At 35.4% G+C, this 18,893-nt stretch overlaps 1 protein-coding gene across 6 annotated transcripts in view; it reads left to right on the top strand.

The window, feature by feature from the left end:
• Dmxl1 (Dmx like 1) overlaps window positions 1-9,408 on the top strand; it is a 149,269-nt gene extending 139,861 nt beyond the window's left edge. For 3 of the 6 annotated variants that reach the window (XM_031365654.1, XM_031365655.1, XM_031365657.1), the window contains 5 exons: window positions 1,322-1,414; window positions 2,987-3,078; window positions 4,112-4,164; window positions 6,323-6,540; window positions 7,318-9,408. In XM_031365654.1, coding sequence (XP_031221514.1) covers window positions 1,322-1,414; window positions 2,987-3,078; window positions 4,112-4,164; window positions 6,323-6,540; window positions 7,318-7,542 — 681 coding nt within the window. In that variant the 3' untranslated portion in view covers window positions 7,543-9,408. The remainder of the gene's footprint in view (window positions 1-1,321; window positions 1,415-2,986; window positions 3,079-4,111; window positions 4,165-6,322; window positions 6,541-7,317) is intronic. The other 3 variants (XM_031365656.1, XM_031365660.1, XM_031365659.1) reach the window with 2 other exon arrangements.
• Window positions 9,409-18,893: the final 9,485 nt, after the last annotated feature.

Consider the following 18,893-nt stretch of genomic DNA (forward strand, 5'->3'; position numbering starts at 1 on the left):
GCTAGATGTGTATGTCTTGATTGAGCATAGTTAAAATGTAAATTTGTATCTGTATATTATCCAACTTCGTATAAAGATCTATATGAGTGTTTATTCATGAAAAGAAATCTTACAGGAAATAATCAGTTTGTTATAATAGGTGATTGATCTAGAATTTAAAAAAGACCGGGGTCCAAAACAGACATGAGTTTTATATACTTTCCAAGCATGCACTTTTTGGGTTTTGTTTATTGGTTTTGTTTTTTTAAAACAGGGTCTCATTCTGTGGCTCATATTGGCCTTAAATGCATGGCAGTCCTTTTTTCTGCTTTAGCCTCCTAAATGCTTGGGATTTACAGGTGTGAGTCCCCTTACTAGCATGTACTATTTTTATAATGTCTTTTAAAAAAGAAAAAAGTTAAGTATTTTAACCTGTGAGGTCTGTATCCCATTCTCCTATACTTGACTCAGTATCTTCCCAGTTCAATTCACTTTGATATCCAGCAAAGGAATTATTTGACTATGATAATTAATTCTTATTTTACTTTCTATTATTTGTGTATTTTTGCTTTGTGTGTGAGGGTTTTTGTTTGGCGTTTTGGTTTGGTTTGGTTTTTGTTGCTTTTGAGGGTTTTGTTTTTGACACAGGAGCTCACACTGTAGTTCAGTGTGCCATGATACTCACTATGTAGACCATGCTGTCCTGGAACTCAGCAGTTCTCCTTCCTCAGCCTTCTGTAGTACCATGCCAGGTCATCTTATTATGTATTTTTCAAATTGCATGGGTTTTTTGTTTTGTTTCGTTTTGTTTTTCTTGGTTTTTTCGAGACAGGGTTTCTCTGTGCTGTCCTGGAACTCACTCTGTAGACCAGGCTGGGCTCGAACTCAGAAATCTGCCTGTCTCTGCCTCCCAAGTGCTGGGATTAAAGGTGTGTGCCACCACCACCCGGCCAAATTGCATGTTTTTGAAAGGCCTTATTTTGTTTTTTTACTTTTCTTTTTGGTTTTTTGGGGTGTTTTTTTGTTTTTTGGGGGTTTTTTTTGGTATTGTTTGGTTTGGGGTTTTTTTTGTGATCACATATATTTATATTTACAAAAATGTTTTGTGTGGCCTAATAGTTAATTTAGTATGCATTTTTTAAAAAGTTATAAGAACTGTATACACTAGTGGTACACATTACTTAACTATCTGTCTGCTGAAAGTTTTCTTAAAGTGATATATTAAAAAATTAAAAGGTATACAGTCTTTTATCAATCAAATGCTAAACATTGTGTCACATTTAGGATAAAGATAAATGTATGCTTTTATTTGTATTAATAATTTGAATTTTTTTTTTTAAAGTTTGGAATTGTTGATGCTGATGGATATTTAAGTTTATATCAAACAAACTGGAAATGTTGCCCACTTACTGGGAGCATGCCTAAGCCATATCTGGTAAGAAAAAAAATCCTATATATATATATATATAATATGGAAGTTTATGTTTAAAAACCAAGGCTATGTTTGAAACAAGTAATATTAAAATTAATAAATAAAATACTTCTAGTCTTATGTGTTCAGTTGCTACTACAGGCTTTTGTTGTAGTATGTAAAAATTACTGAGTACACTTGAGAAAGTTAATGGATACAGCACCACATCTTCAGAGACTCACAGAAAGTACTGGAACTGTTTCTAACCTCACTAAGCTGTAAGTCAGTCTCTACCTAATTAAGATGATTAACAGATGTATCAGATTATTTTCCTTCCTTAGCTCTTACTTTGGAACAAAGCAGAAAGGGCATCTTGCTGCTGACCCTGTTGTTTTCGTCTCTGGTTAAGAGTGTGCTTTCTTCATAAACAGAGATTAAAAATAAACATATACAGATTAAAAAGTACTTACTTAGTCTGTTCTTTAATAAAGTTTTTTATAAAACTAAACGTAAACAGTGTGTATTAAAAAAGATTAAACGAACAACAATATGAACTAACTAGTTCCCTCAGAGCTCCCAGGGTCTCAACCACCAACCAAGGACTGCACATGGAGGGGTCTGATTGTTCAGGCAGCATGTGTATGGTAGAGGATTGCAAAATCGATCATCAATAGGAGGAGAGGACCTCGGCCCTGTGAAGGTTCTGTGCCCCAGTGTAGGGGAATGCCAGGGCCAGAAAGTGGGAGAGGGCGGGGTGGCAGGCATGGGGAAGGGGGAGGCAACAGGGGTTTGTTTTTGTTGTTTTTGTTTGTTTCTTTGTTTTTTGGAGGGGAAACTGGGAATGGAGAAATTTACGTGTAAATAAAGAAAATATCAAAAAAAAAAGATTAAGATTATATATTATGATTCTGTTAATTCACCTGAGGTTAAAGGTTAGAGTTCAGTATTGATCTAAATAAACACAAGGGAGGATTGTTTAGGGTAACTTGAAAAGGATTTAGTCAGTTCTTTTCCTTGTAGATTTATTAGGCTACAGTGTGAAATGTATAAGTTTAAACTCCAGAGAAAAGACTGCTTGAGACAACTGCTTTTCTTTTTTAATTGATAAAATGTATCATAGTAAGTTTGCTTCAACTTTAAGTTTGATAGTAACTTTATTATTTTGGAACAATTATGTAAAAGTTTAAATGTTTCTGAAAAATACATAATGCCAATTTGACAAAGATAGTTACATCTAAAATAAACTTAAATCCTGGTTTCTGTCTTTATAAGACATCTTTATTGTTGTTTTTCCCACTTAACTAAATCTAGGGGGTATTTGAAGCTTAACCTCTGTATGTTTGCTCTGTAAGACGTTGGTGAACAAAAGTGAATACATGGTTCAGGAACTGTTTGTATTTCTTGTATTTCTTACAGAAAGGAGGAGAAATCAAGATGAAAGTTCCTTGAATTCTCCAACTTTTGTAAAGGTTCAGAAGATAGATAGAAAATATTTTTAAGAGACATAAAGAACATGATCACATTTTAGTTATACATGTACTTGGTCTTGGAAATTAGACTAACAACAGTAACATTTATTGTTTTTAACCATTCCAGGCTTGGCAGTGTCACAACAAAACAGCCAATGATTTTGTCTTCGTTAGTTCCTCCTCTCTGATAGCTACAGCTGGTCTTTCAAGTGACAATAGGTAAGAGATGTAGCTGAGATGAAGTGTATATGGATAGCTAAATTTACTTATTGTTGTGTATCTTTGTCTCAGTAGTTAGACCTTAGGAATTTTTATCATAAAGTTTTTTTTTTTCATAGAGCATTTTTGCTGGCACAAAGCTTGGAAATTTCTAGTACCATTTAAAACAAAAGCTACTTTTGCTCTCCAATTTATTTTTTATTCTCATATTGAGAATTTTAATGTTTTTACCATCTCACCAGCCCAGTTTTTAATGTTCTCATATTGAGACTTTAGAAGAAAGGATGTGGTTGTTGGTGAAATGAACATTTCTTTGTATTTTATTTTCTATATATTCATAAAATTTGAAGCTGAAAAGGTACTATTTATTTATTGGTCGTATTATTTAGTTAACTTGTTTAGTCTTCACCATGTCATAATTAGTAGGTAGGTCATTTTTACAAGGACATAGGGAACTCAGATCATCCTGCTAGTTTGCATGAACATCTCTGTCTTCTTTACTCCATCTACTCATGGAGAGCATCTAAGCTCTTTGGTCAGGACTCTGAGCTTGCCAAGCTTCTGATATTCATCTTTAAGCCTCAGTTTGTACTAGAAACTAGCTTTCAAAGCCGTAGACTCTGGCCCATGTGTAGTAGAAATTCCGTGTGTGTGTGTGTGTGTGTGTGTGTGTGTGTGTGTGTGTGTGTGTGTGTGTGTGTGTGTGCGCGCGCGTGTGTATGTGTGTGCTTCCTGATATATTAACTAGCATTTTTTATGACTTGTGTTATTCAGCTGATACATTGGGAAACCAGTAAATCCATGAAGTCATTTTTATAGTCAGCCTTCATTAAGGCTTATTTGTAAGTGCATGCTTATCAAAGCAGAACTCACTTTTGTAAGCTAGCAGTTTTTTATGTGAGAATGTTATGTACACAATTTTTATATATTTAACAATGAAAACATTCCTTTATACAAAGTTCAAGCATTTAATACTAGGTTTATTTTTTATTGTTTTTCTGTCAGTTAAAAGAAATCCTTTTTTTTTTTCCAGAAACATATGTCTATGGGACACGCTTGTAGCACCTGCCAATAGTTTAGTCCATGGTAAGTTTTGAAGGCAGTTTTTAAACTGAAGCTATAACTGGGAATGTAGCTCATTTGGAGAGTGCTTGCCTAGACACACACAGTTCTAGGTGTGAACCTCAGCACCTCGTAGCATGTTATACATGTCTGTAATCTCAGCACTCAGAAGTTCAAGGCCATTCTTTGCAACATAGAGTTTGAACCTTGGCTATAAGAGACTATCTCAAAAAAAATTAATAATTTCAAAAGAGATTTGTGTTTAATAATACATGTTATCAGATTGCAAGGTTAAATTTGCCCATGATATCAGGGTTTGAAGACAAACAGATGCTCGTGATTAGCTAGAGACAGTGGGACAAAAACAATATTAAAGCCATATGTTGGGGCTAGAAAGATGTCTCAGTGGTTTAGAGCACTTGTTGCTCTTGCAGAGGACCTGTGTTCTGTTCCTAGTATCCTCATGTTGGTTCACAACCATAGGTAACTCTAGTTCCAGAGAATCTGATGTCCTCTTCTGGTGCATGCACATGATGTATATATGTTTCTTAAAAAAATAAATAAACAAACAGTATCTCTGTATGTGTGCACATGCATATTTGCAGCCATGTATGGCAAGCTCATTGGCAAGTGCAGAGACCTGAACATCAAGAACCTCATACTATATACCCTCTGGCCACTCCTATACAACATTGTATTGGATGTTCTAGTAACATTATGCAAAAAAGAAAAGCTATGCAGAATAGAAGGGAAAAAATAAAGCCATATTTTAGATGATATAATTGTATAAAGGATCTAAAAGAGAATTCCTAGAGCTAATATGGGCTATACATCAAGGTCTCAGGACAGTATACTAAACCAGTTGCTTTCTTCTGTACCAACAGTGAATATATGTAATTTGAAATTTGAAAGGTCTTATCATATTAGTGCCATAATAATTACTGAGGCATTGGTCAAACAAAATACATACAGGATGTGTATGTAGAAAGGGACAAAAATAATTAAAGAAGTCAAAGAAGATCTAAATTAATATAGAAATTGACACAAGTATAAAGCTTTGAAAATTTAATTTTGTTTAAAACGTCACTTTGTCCTAACTTTATAGATTCAACTACAAGGAAACTGTTTTATACATAACAATAAATGGATTCTAAAGTTTATATGAAAATAGCAAATAACCAACAAAATACTGAAGAAAAACAAATTCAGAGGACTCATACTGCCTAATCCAAAAGTAATGAAAAGCTGCAATAAATTAGGCATTATGACAGTAGCTTTTTAAAAAGATAAATAAGAGCATTGTAAAGACTAGAGAATCTCATAGGCTCCCTTATATTTCATAGACTTTAACAGAAGCACAAAAGAATTAAGTAGAGAAAGAAAAAAAAGCAAAACAGTTTTCAATATAGTGCTAAAAGATTTGAATAGTGACATAAAATAACCAAAAATATCTTTAACACAGACCTCACTTTTCACAAAATTGTGCTACAAATGGGTTCTATAGCTACATGTAAGGTGCAAATTTATAGAAAAAACAGGAAGACCTAGGTAGCTTTGATTTAGAGATGAATTTTTACATTTTATACTTAACAAACAGTTTTATGAACAAAGTGATGATATATTCAAGGATTTTTAAATAGTCTTTCTCATTATTTGAATGGTAAGTAAGCTTGTTGTAATATGGTTAAGATAAAGTAATCAGGAAAAGTACAAGATAAAAACCACTTTGAAAAACTTAGAATTTTAATAAAGTTAAACTTGTACTTAGCATGATCCACCTGTATGTACTGTTTTATATGTGAAAGCTACAAAAAGGCTTGTACAGGAATGTTCTTAGCAGCTTTATAATATTTATAAATGTATATTTATAAATTGTCACACTTATATAATAGATACCATTCAACCATTTGCTGCTACTGAGTCCAGTTCAACTTGAGTTCCCGTTCTTTATGTTCTGACACTAAACTTTAGGCAGTTTGCTGGAACAATCCTATGTCTACCCCTGTTTTCTTCTCTCCCCAGTCATTCTTCCTTGTCTCATGGTTGGTGTATCAACTCATTGCTTATTTTGCATTGGTTTTCCTTAGGCAGGAAAGCAAGTGTTTATTCCATCTCACCCAGCTGGTAGATGCCTGTTTCTTCTCTTACTAAGTGCTTTTAACCCTTTTGTTTCTGACTTCAGCTTTCACCTGCCATGATAGTGGAGCCACAGTTTTAGCATATGCTCCCAAACATCAACTCCTCATATCGGGTGGCAGAAAAGGTTTCACATGTGTATTTGACCTTCGACAACGACAACAGAGGCAGCTTTTTCAGAGCCATGATTCCCCTGTTAAAGCCATTGCTATTGATCCAACTGAAGAGTACTTTGTTACAGGGTCTGCAGAAGGCAATATAAAGGTAAATACAGGTGACACATGGTATCTATAATATGAAAAAATTAGAAACTTAGGCCTTTATATTTATGATACCAGCATACTCTAAATAATAGTTGAATTAGTTCTGTTGTAGCCAACAATGCTAATTACTATTTAATAAATCCTTTAATGAATGGAAATACTTTTAACTTTAAATTTTACTTTGTTACCAGTTTTAAAATATGCTTAATTAATGCTTAATAATTAAATTTTCAATTTGAAGCCACTTTTTTTATTTCAACTTGTTGCCACTGGTAAAGGCCACCAGGGTTTCAATTCTTACCTCTAAAAGAAAAAAACAAGACATAGCAGAGAACTGAGAGGAAGTTTTATAACAAAGTAGAATTACACACCCAAGCATCACATGGCTAGAGTTTTGGATAATTCATTTTATAAGCCAATCTAATAGAGGGGAGGATCATTCACAAGATGAAGTGCTACAGAGAAATCTAGAAATAGGTTTGGGATTTTCACAGAATAGGGTTTCTCCTCCTTTTCTGTACTTGGTGAGGTTTTCTGCATGTGTCATAGCATCTTCAGTGCATTATTAATAATTCCTACTCTCAGTGAATGGACTTTGAATAACCAAAAAAAAAAAAGCAGTTGTGAATGATGATAGCCTATAGGAAATCAGGAGACTGTGATCACAGCTCAGGCACTGACCGTCCTACCTGCATACGAAGTGAATTACATTTCATTTTGGATTCTTAAATCCATCACCAGCCTCAGTTTTTTTCATTTTGTCCTTCATATCTTTCAGATTTGGAGTCTTTCTACCTTTAGTCTTCTGCATACTTTTATCAATGAACATGCACGACAGTCTATTTTTAGAAATATTGGAACTGGAGTCATGCAAATTGAGACAGGACCAGCAAATCACATTTTCTCTTGTGGAGCTGATGGAACAATGAAAATGAGGATACTGCCGGATCAGTTTAGTCCTTTAAACGAGGTGTTGAAAAATGATGTGAAATTTATGCTGTAGCATTTTCACAAGAGGATATATGATTTATTACCTGTTTTGTAGAAGTGCCGAGCAGATGCAATGCACAATAATCACCTGCACCATGGATAAACTAATGCTTTCTTTGTTTTCATATTTATTTTATGGAGCTTTGCCCTCGATGCACTGATGCCTTAAAAGATAACAAGTCATTCAACATTAGATCCTATTGCCTAACACAGAATGTATAAGTAATGCTGTATTCATACTTATTTATAGTATATTTTAGTAAATATGCCATCGTGTTAAAGGAACTTTGTTTTCTCATTGTTATAAACTCTGTGCAAACACCGCTGCATGAAGTCCACAGACGTGAAACCCTTAAGACAGGTGCCGACCAAGATAACACTCACCACCAAGCTCACCACCCTCTCACTTCTGCCACACAGACAGCTCTAATTCTTTTCCTGTTAATAATGAAAAATTTATATAGCTACAGATAACACATTGCCACTAAAATTGCTATTGGGACTTCAGTGATAAGAGAGTCCAAGAGTTTTATTAGTTTTCCTCTTTCCCTTCTATAACCCAGATGTGTGTATGTAAATGTATTCATGTATATGTATATATGTGTGCATATGTGTATATATATATATATATCTTTCACATCTTACTTGACATTGTATATACAGAAACAAAGTAGAAGTCTTTTCATGTATTTTTGTGCCATGACACCTACTGCCGCAGGCATACAACTTCTCTTGCAGCTCTGGTTTTTGTTGTTTTTTTTTTAAGTTTTTAAATTATTTTAATCTTAATGTCACTTTTAAGAAGAGTTTTAAGATTATTATTTTAGAGATATTGAATCAAATAAGTCTCAGTAGGCAATAAAGATGTTGTGTGGCACACAAGGCATTTATATTATAAATTTGTCACCTGTTTTGAAGACCAGACATTTTAGTTAAATTTTGTTTTAATTTTATTTCTTTTAAGATGCATTTAGTCTAAAAATTCTAAAAATGTTATAGCAGTGTTTTTAGAAACAAATGTGAAAACAGTCAAATTAAGTATAGTATTTACAAATGTAAATGCAGATCTACATTGATAGGAAATAAATGTTATATTTTATTATTTTTGCCAAAATATTATTTTATTATAAAATTTGACCAAAATATTTAAATTTACAATGCCTCTATCTTAAATATGCTAACCCTATTTCTGTCTGTTTCGTGCTATATCTTTCTGATTCTGAGTTATAAAAAAACTTGAAAACATACTTGATTTTTAGCCATTGAGACTGGCAGTAGAATAAGTGTTTAAGGGACAGTTACATACTATTTAGCTCAAATTTATTTTTAGTTAGAACTAGAAATGGCCATTTTTATGTAATGAAATACGGAAAACTATTAGGAATTGAAGAGTCAAAGCAAAGAAATGAAGGGCTGGTAAATGAATTTTGTAAAATCCTCAGGATACTTTTATTATAAAAGTGTATTGTTAAAGGTTTTGTAATTGTATTTCATATTTTAAATATAGTGAGTAAGTTACAGTGAAAACACTGTCATTATAGAGAGTTTATATGCACAAAGTAACCTGTACTTGTAAATTGTGCAATAGCAATATATGAGTATTTTGCCATGGAGAAATCTGTGACAACATTACAAACAATATTTTTCTTTGATGTAGCTAAGTTATTTTTTAGTAATCTCTTCACAAATCAAGATTCAAAAGGCTTTAAACACTTTCCATAAGAAAGAAAATGTACTGTTGTGTTTATTAAAATGAAAAGGCTTTGGGGATGAACTATTGAGCATTTTAATTGAGAGTTTATATGAATAACCACATATTATGTAAGCCCATATGTATTTACATCCAGAGTCATATTTTAAATAAACAATCATGCAGTGATTTTTTTTCGCATGCTTTTGTTTTAAGAAATACTTCTGCCAGTTTAGTTGATTTTAAGTATGTGGCTTTTAAATTCAGAATTTCTATATATGATGATTGAAGAGAAAATTTAATTTCTTCAAATACCTTCTTGTTCTTTTCTGTAATATTTTTTACTTAATGGGTAATCATTAAATAATTGAATGTGTATATAAGATAATACACATACACTTAAATTTTCACCATTCACACAAATGAAATGGTCACATCAAAATTTACTTACATGCTCTGTTTTCATAGAGTAGTTCTGTTACAGAGATTTATAACATGGCAGTGTCATGTTCTAAAATACAGTATTTCTCTTACCATTAAGAAACACTGATTTTTTTTCCTATGTCCCACTGTTTGCTTGTAGCTAAGATAGAACATTTGCTGTTCTGCTTGCCAGACCTTTAAAGGGACTGGGTATAAACTAATTAAGCATTTAACCCTTACCGACGTTCTTTGGTTAAAATGGGGTTTGTTTTTTTTTTTTAAAAACAGCAAAAATGTTCAAATGGATCTCATTGAAACAGTATAATTAGACATTTCAGGAAATGCTTTATATAGCTTGAAAGTGGAAATGGTATTATTAACAGGCTAGAAACCTAGGCAAATATATGTTACTAAACAAGAAAATTAAATGTCTTATGATAAAGGACCACAGCTGGTTAAAAACCAAGTAAACAACAAGAAATACTTGTGGAGAGGTTTGTTAGTGTCTCTGTATGTGTTAAAACTTCTATGTTACTAGGGAAATGTCAAACTGAATAACAAAGTATCACATTAAAAGTTAATAAAATATGGGGCTGGCGAGATGGCTCAGGGGGTAAGAGCACTGACTGCTCTTCCGAAGGTCCTAAGCTCGGATCCCAACAACCACATGGTGGCTCACAACCACCCGTAATGAGATCTGATGCCATCTTCTGGTGCATCTGAAGACAGCTACAGTGAATTATGCCAGAGCAAGCAGGGCCTAAGCAAGTGGGGCCGGCAGAGGTCCTGAGTTCAATTCCCAGCAGCCACACACATGATGGCTCATGGCCATCTGTACAGCTACAGTGTACTCATACACATAAAATAAATAAAATAAATCTTTTTTAAAAAAGTTAATAAAATATAAAATGGCCTTAATAGTAGTTAGTGTATTCTCACAAGAAAAAAATTATGAATAGACATATCATTGTATTGTGCTTTGAAGATAATTTTGGATGTTTTACAAATTTAAGGTTTGTCTCTACTGTGGTTAGGCATGACTATCAACATCATTTTCAAATTGTGCATGGTTACTTAATAGCTGTCACATTATAGTAATTCTTACTATATTTCAAACTATAATTATCACTGTATCAGTTTGAGCACATTTTTTGGGGGGGATATCCTAACCTATACACAAAGAACATTGCAAACTTAATCACATAAATGTATTTTGATTGCTCCCTGACTGTTCCCCAGCCTTTCTTCCTCTCTTTAGATCTTCCCTAGCCTCTGAGCTGCAGTATTGAAATTAGACCAATTAACAACCATACAGTGGCTCTCAGTGCTAAAGTGAAAAAAAGAATCTTTTGACTTGCCCTTTAAATCAAAAACAAAAAAGTGTGTTAAAAGAAGAATTAAATACCCCAAACTCATAACCTACATGAATTTGACCCCCAGAATCCACAGATAAAAATGAGCCAACTTCCTCAAGTTGTCTTCTGACCTGTGAATACACAGATGCACACACATACGTGCATATGTTTTATTTTTGTCTTTTTAAGGGGGTAGAGAATAGAAAAGAACTAAGCCAAAGAGAGGCAACTTGCCAAACAGCTTCATTGCTAATACAGGACAAGTTTTAGTGGTCTGGTTAGAAGATCAAAGCAGATATAACATTCCTTTTATCCAAAATGCTTAATCCAGATTAAGACCATGACTGTTCGATTTATCAAGGCTCAGAGAGGAGTGAAAGCTACAAAAGGGTCTGAAGCTAGCAGAGATTGATTTATGAGACTTAAGGAGAACAATCATCTCTACAACATGAAAGTACAAGGTGGCAGTACTGTCATAGAAGCTGCAGCAAGTTTTCAGAAAGATGCTGTAAAGGTGCATGAAGGTTTTGTAGATGAAACAACCTTATCTTGGAGAAAAAGATATAATCTGGGATTGTTAGAACCAAAAATGGTAAGTCCGTGAATGCCAGGATGAAAAGAATGGAAGGACGTACACTCTTCAGAATTAAACTGACTTTATATCTATTTACAACATAGTCTATTGAATATTTTAGGTTCACTGTTGAAATTTACTGACCATAATAAGATTCCTTTCTTTGCAAACATTATTCATTGGCAGTATCCTTTGCTGCCTTGGCAGTCTGATAGAGTTGTACACTGGAATTATGACTATAATGAGAAACTCAGGGAGTCATTTTGACTTTAAGTCTTAAGGGATACATTTTCTAACACTTTTTGTGCCATCAATGGTGAATCTTCTGGTGAAATTGGACAAAGTCAACTAAAAGGAGACTTTCTAGATCCCATGAGGAATATTCATCTTTCATAAGAGGACGTCAAAATGGAGTTTGGAAGAAATTGATTCCAAGTCTTATGGTACTGATTTCAAGTGGTTTGGGTCTTGAGTGGGATGAGTGACTATATATTTGGTGAAATAGCTAAAGACCTAAAATTAGAATTGGAGCCTAAATGTTAGTCATTGTGATTTGTTTTTTTGTAATCTAAGAGCATGGGAGACCAAAGAAAGAGAATTGTCACAAATTCAAGACCAGTCTGGTCTACAGAGACTGTCCCCCAAAAATAAAGTGGCTAGTGTACTTCACTAAACACTGGAGCAATTTTGTATAGATGAGCAGTGACTTTTTTTCACTGAGGTACCTTATTAGATTGAGAACTTAAACTTTTTTTTTTTTTTTTTTTTTTTTTTTTTTTTTTTTTTTTTTTTTTTTTTGGTTTTGCTTTTTTGAGACAGGGTTTCTCTGTGTATCCCTGGCTGTCCTGGAACTCACTCTGTAGATCAGGCTGGCCTCAAACTCAGAAATCCGCCTGCCTCTGCCTCCCAAGTGCTGGGATCAAAGGCATGCGCCACCATTGCCCGGCTTGTTCACAGTGTCTTTATTAGGAGTATCTTTACTAGTGTCTTCTCAAGAAGTCACTGCTTGTCTGGGCAGTGGTGCTGCACACCTTTAATCCCAGCACTTGGGAGGCAGAGGCAGGCAAATTTCTGAGTTTGAGGCCAGCCTGGTCTACAGAGTGAGTTCTAGGACAGCCAGGGCTACACAGAGAAACCCTGTCTCGAAAAAAGAAAACAAAACAAAAAGATACTATGAACATTGTTGAAATGACAAGGATTTAGATTATTACATAAACTAGTTGGTAAAGCAGCAGCAAGATTTCAGAAAATTGAAGCCTTAAACAGCACATGTTGAGAGATGAAGATCTAAGACTGAAGAACCCGACACTAAAGCAGAAAATAAAGATTACTTGGACTTAGGGGATGTGAAAGAGTGCCCGAAGGTTCTGCTGCTAAGTGAGCAGCAGGGACTTGAGCTCAAAAGAACCTAACACCATTCCAAATAGGAAGGAAAGCAAGTCGGAACTTTGTTACTGAGAAGCCGAAAATAAAGCCCTAAGAACTGCACATAACAAGAATTTGTTAAGAAATTAGTTCTGCGGAAAAAGGTGTCTGTATTATCCCTCAGAAAATTAATTGAAATGGGGAAAAAAGTTAAGATACAGACACATACTATTGTAAAAATGAATGTCTTTCAATATTATCTGCTTTAAAATAGTTCCAAAGCCCTGTGAGATTGAAAAAGTGCTATATCAAGAGAACACTGAATTTTTATCTATGTGACCCAAGGGACAGATTCAGAAAACTAGCTTTCTCCAGGGCTACAGTTCAATACTCTGAGTGGCAGCTAGGCATGGAATAGCTGAGCTGATAAAATACGAAGTTAGAAGACCTCAAGGGGAGGGGAAAATTGGTGTAATTATATTTTAATCTATAAAAATTTAACAAAATATGATTGAAAAAGATCTTGGCTAGAAGCAAAATAACTAATTTTTCTCCATGAGACTAAAGAAATCAGAATCAAATGTTTAAAGAAGCCACATATTTTCCTCCATAGTGGCATTTTTATTATTTTTATTGCTATGCTTGCTTTATGCTGAAAAAAAAAACTGTAGTTCAGTTTGAATTTCAGAAGAATTATAGTTTGCTAATTATAGTTACATGGAGCTTAAGATCTCCTGGTGGCATTGATTGGTATGAATATGAATGTTCAAAATAAGTCTAGATACCAAAATACTGCCTCCCCTGGTAATGTCTGATTAAGCTGAAGTTATGTTTTATGTTCGAAAGTTCTTTTAAATATAAATTTCATTTACTCTATTCAGGTTTCCTAAGTAAGTGCATTCTTCTAAAATAAGCTCTTCCTGTTTTTTTTAAAAATTGAAATTAATAATACATGATATTTGCTGTATTTTCCATGAGTATCTTAGAGTTAAATATAACCAACAAAAGCTATAGGTTCTATTGCTAAAATAAAAATATTACCAATATTGCAGAAAATAGGTTATATAGGCAAAGATTTTATGCTTATTGAAGGTCAGGGTTCTAGATAAAGCCAGGAACTGCAAGTCCAGCAAGTAGAACCTGACTGGATAATGTTTGAAATAGTGTTGGATGATATCTGGTACGCATGCATGCATACACCTACCTAAAATGTACTAGGCATGAGATAAATGGAAAAAAATCAGATTAAGAGAAAGTTGAGTAGAAACATTTGGAAATGAAAATATTCTGAAATTTAAAGGTAAGAGTATGTAATCAGCTATTTTTTTCTTTTGCTTTTACTGAAAGTAGGGTTTTTTTTTCCATATAATGTATCCTGATTAGTTTCCCCTCTCTCTGCTTCTCACAGTTTCTCCACCTCCTCTAATCTGATCCACCCTTTTTGTCTCTTGTAGAAAACACAGGATTCTAAGCGGTTATGGGATAATACAAGATTTTAAAATGATCACATTGGAATTGGACAAAACAGAAGGAAAAGAGCTCAAGAAAAAGCACAAGAAGTAGGCTCACTCAGTCACACATTCAGGAATCCCATAAAAACACTAAATTGGGAGCTATAATATATGTGCAAAGGATCTGTAGGGTAAAAAGAAAAATATGTACTTGTATATGTTATATATATAATAATAATCTTAAAAACACTTTAAGAAGGGAAATCTCTGACATCATGGGATAGTGAACATCCAAAGATGCCCTTGGGTCCATCCTGTCTTGTCCATCTACTGCAGCTTCCTTGGTGAGGTTCCCTTGGAGAAAAGGACATTTCATTTGCAAGTGGTTATCAAGTGTAAGTAAGCCTCTGGGCTGTATGGGGGGGGGGGCAATACGTCTGCTGCTCCTTTCAACACTAGGACCCCACTTGGTATCGACCCCTGCAAGCCCTTTGCATGCTGCTTCTGTCTCTATAAGTGTATATGTTGATTTAGAGGGCCTTGGAGGTGTCCTCCAGCCCCTCTCTCTGCCCCATACACTCTTTCTGCCTAAAGAACCTTTCTCTACGTTTCCAACTCTAGGATTATTATCCATCATGCCATTCTACCCAGCTTTTTAAAATGTGGGCTTTAGGAGATTGAACTAGGCACCTCACTCTGGACTAGTCATGTTTATACTGTGGATAATTAGTAATCCACAGTATTGAATGATTGCTTTTAAATCGTATTCTTCCACAAGGGGGCACTGGGCTATCAGCTGAGGAAACTGGGGAGCCCTAGGAGTGAGGTCTTATGAGAGCTGTATATAAGGGATAAATATTACACAATTCTTCTGCCACACTAAGAACCACTTCGGAGTGGTTAGATACTTTTGTGGTATTCTAATACTAATGTAAAGGCTTATTTCTGAACTTCCAAATAAGATGGTGGGCTACAGGCTACATCTGTGAGAGGAATATTCCCAGAAGTTTGTTTCATCTTTGCCTGGTAATGGAAAAAGCTGCTCAGTAAGAAAATCCTGCCCCATACCCTAAAAATCCAGAGGAGATAACGCAAACCAACAAATGCAAAAATTGTAATATAGAAACACAGGAAAATGGAAAGCCACAGCAATACAACTCCAATATAATTCCACAAGTGTTGAACTTAAAGGTATGGACGTGGTAAAATGACAGGTGAAAATGTCAAGTTGGTCTGGAGAAAAGTATCAGTGATTTGAAGGAGGGCACAAACAAGGAAATTAATTGACTACGGGCCCTAGAAAGGAAATGAGAAAGGGAAAGTGGGTGAAAAGCAGGAGTGACATGGAAAAAAATACAGTAGCAAAGTGAAAAACTCAAATGAGTCAAGTAACAGTGGAGGGGATGGAGTGAGAGATGGCTCAGCAGATAGGAGTGAGGAGTGAACATTACCCCTGCAAAAAAGTAAGAGTTGGGTTCTCGGGACACATTTCGGACAGCTGACAGCCTCCTGTAAATCCAAGTCCAAGAGACCCAATATCGTCTGCCCTATTTGGGCATTGCACTCAAAATACACTCAAACACATATACACTTATCATATTAGGGGTCGCTAAAGGAACAGAACACATAGATTAAAATATATGTATTTACTGATATGGGATTTATTTATTACAGTGTAATCCAGCTAGCCCAAACAATGTCTTATCAATGGAAGGCCCAAGAATCCAGTGGTAGTTCAGCCTACAAGGCTGGATGTCTCGGCTAGTCTTCAGTATATGCCAGAATCCCAAAATAGGCTATAATTCCAGTAAAGGGATAAATTTGCCCGCAAAAGCAAGGGCAAAGAGCAAGCCCCTCCTTCCATGTTTTTTACATAGGTTGCCACCAGAAGGTGAAGCTCAGATGAAAGGTGGGTCTTTCCACCCCAGAAGATCCAGGATAAAATTGCATCTTCCAACTGCAAGTGACTAATTAAGAAAAAACCCCATTCATGTGTATCCAGTCAACTGGATTTTAATTCCAGTTGTAGTCAGGTTGACAACATCACACTTATTTAAAAATAAAAATAAATGCTAAGGCTAGAGAGATAGCTCTATAGTACTATTAGAGTACTTACTGCTCTTACAAAGGACTTAGTTCTGATTCCAGGACCCACATGGAAGCCTAAAACCATCCATAATGCTAGTTTCATGGGGACCAGTTCCCTCTCCTGCCCTCCGTGAACACCATGTATACATACATATAAGCAAAACAATGTAAATTAAAGACTGAGTCTAAAATAAAGTCTTGTTTAAAACTGTAGGAGTGACACCAACAAAGCAGAAGAAAGAATGGCAGCAGCACCTGGGCACAGGGGAGATGGGAAACACCTTTCAGATACTGACAAGGAAACACATCCAAGGACCCTAAAGTATGACCCCAAGACCCAACCTAAGAATCTGTAAGACAGAGGAAGGCAGAAGGCAGCGACTTTAACCTTAGCATTTGGGAGGCAGAGGCAGGGAGATCTCTGAGTTCAAGAGACCAGCCTGGTTTACAAAGCGAGTTCCAGGACAACCAGAGCTATACAGAAACCCTGTCTCGAAAAGCCAAGAAAAAAAAAAAAAAGACAGAGGAAGGAGCTGAGGTCAAATAAAACATATAGAGAATCAATTTAAGGAAATTATGACAGAAAATTTCTCCAAATCTAGAGAAAGAAATAGATACTCCAGCACAAGAAATCATATAAAATCTAAAATAGACATATCCAGAGAAGAACAACTTTTTTATAGTCAAGATGTCAGGAATACAAACCAAGCAAACAACCTTGAAGCTGTAAGAGAGTAACGCCCACTTACCTATTGTTTTAGTCAGGGTTTCTACTAATGCAATGAAAGCACCATGAGTACAAAACAACTTAGGGAGGGAAGGATTTATTTGGCTTACATTTCCGTATTATTATTTAGCACTGAAGGAAGTCAGAACAGGTACTAGAATAGAGCAGGAATCTATAAAGTTGAGACCATGAATGGGGTACCTCTTCCTATCTTGCTCCCCATGACATGCTTGGCCTGATTTTTTTTTTTTTTTATAGAACCCAGGCTCGCCATCCCAGGGATAGCACCAGCCACAATGGGCTGGGTCTTCCAACATCAATCACTAGTTTTAAAACGTGCCCTATAACTGGTCACAGCCTGATCTTAGGGGGCATTTCCTTAGTTGAGGCTCCCTCGCAGAAGCTTGTGTCAAGTTGACATAAAAGTAGCCAGCACCACTGACCCTTTGTCAACCTGACACTCAAATGCCTCACTGTTGTGCCACAACCTTTCCTTTCTTCTCCAATTCCAAGATCCCACATTGATATTGACATTACAAAATAAACCATTTTCCAACCTTAAAAAGTCCCAATTTTTACAAGTTCAAACATATTAAAATTCAGTCTCTAGTAGTCCAAAGTCTAAAGAACTAAAACTAAAATTTCTTTTAAAAACTCAATCTCTCAGCTGTGGGCTCCTGTAAAGTCAAAAAGAAATTAAATGCTTTCTTCAAGAGGGAAGAACTAGGACATAGTCACAAATCAAAGCAAAATCAAACTCCCAAAGTATAAATAAGTGGAATTTGCTCAGGAGCTTTTGTGTTCCTCCAAGTGACAAAGCTCACTTCTCTGGCTCTGCCTTCTGCAACACACAGCTTGTCTTATATGCTCCAGCTGGCTTCACTCCACTGCTGTTGCTCTTCTTGGTGGTCATCCCAAGGTACTTACAATCTTTACAATGCTGTGGTCTTCTGCTGCCACTAGACAGTACTTTCACTAATAGCCTTCCATAGTGCCAAGCCTCAACTTCTCTGCATAACCTTTTCAATCCTGGCACTTCGATTGCCAGTGTGGTCGAATCTTCAACAATGGCCTCTTTTAGCCTCTCACACGGCCAAGCTCCAGCTACTCTCCATCATACCTTCATGCCTTTAAAACTATACTACCTGAGTGTCTTTTACACTACCAAGTTCAGCTGCCAGTAATGTATGACCTTGGATACTTCCAGAACACAACGTATGTGTACTCTCAGGAGACACTTTCTAGAAGATTTCACCTTGATAATGCTGGTCTCTTCTTAGTCACTGTTAAACTCTCAGCTCCAGCTGACTGGCATTGAGTATTCCAGCAAAAGAAAGTTATCTTGTTCATCATAGCTGAGTCTTCAGCTCCAGCCAACCAGAACCACAGAATCTGAATTCAAAAACAACAATGGCCCCAACGGAGACTTTAAACTTCACAGTGCTCCATCTTCTGCATTGCCCTCAACTTTCTTAACTTCCAAGCTCCTACAGAACATCTTACCAAGCACTGAATACTCAATGACTTCTCTTACACAAAGTTCCAAAGTCCTTCCACAATCTTTCCCAAAATAACATGCATAGTTAGGTCTATCACCGCAATACCTAACTTCTAGTACTAACTTGTTTTTGGTAGGCTATCATTTCCTGCAATGAAATATAAGCAAAAATCAAGTTAAGGAAGAAGGGGTT

The sequence above is a fragment of the Mastomys coucha genome, unplaced genomic scaffold (genome assembly GCF_008632895.1).
Source record: "Mastomys coucha isolate ucsf_1 unplaced genomic scaffold, UCSF_Mcou_1 pScaffold13, whole genome shotgun sequence".
In the NCBI taxonomy this organism is placed as follows: domain Eukaryota; kingdom Metazoa; phylum Chordata; class Mammalia; order Rodentia; family Muridae; genus Mastomys; species Mastomys coucha.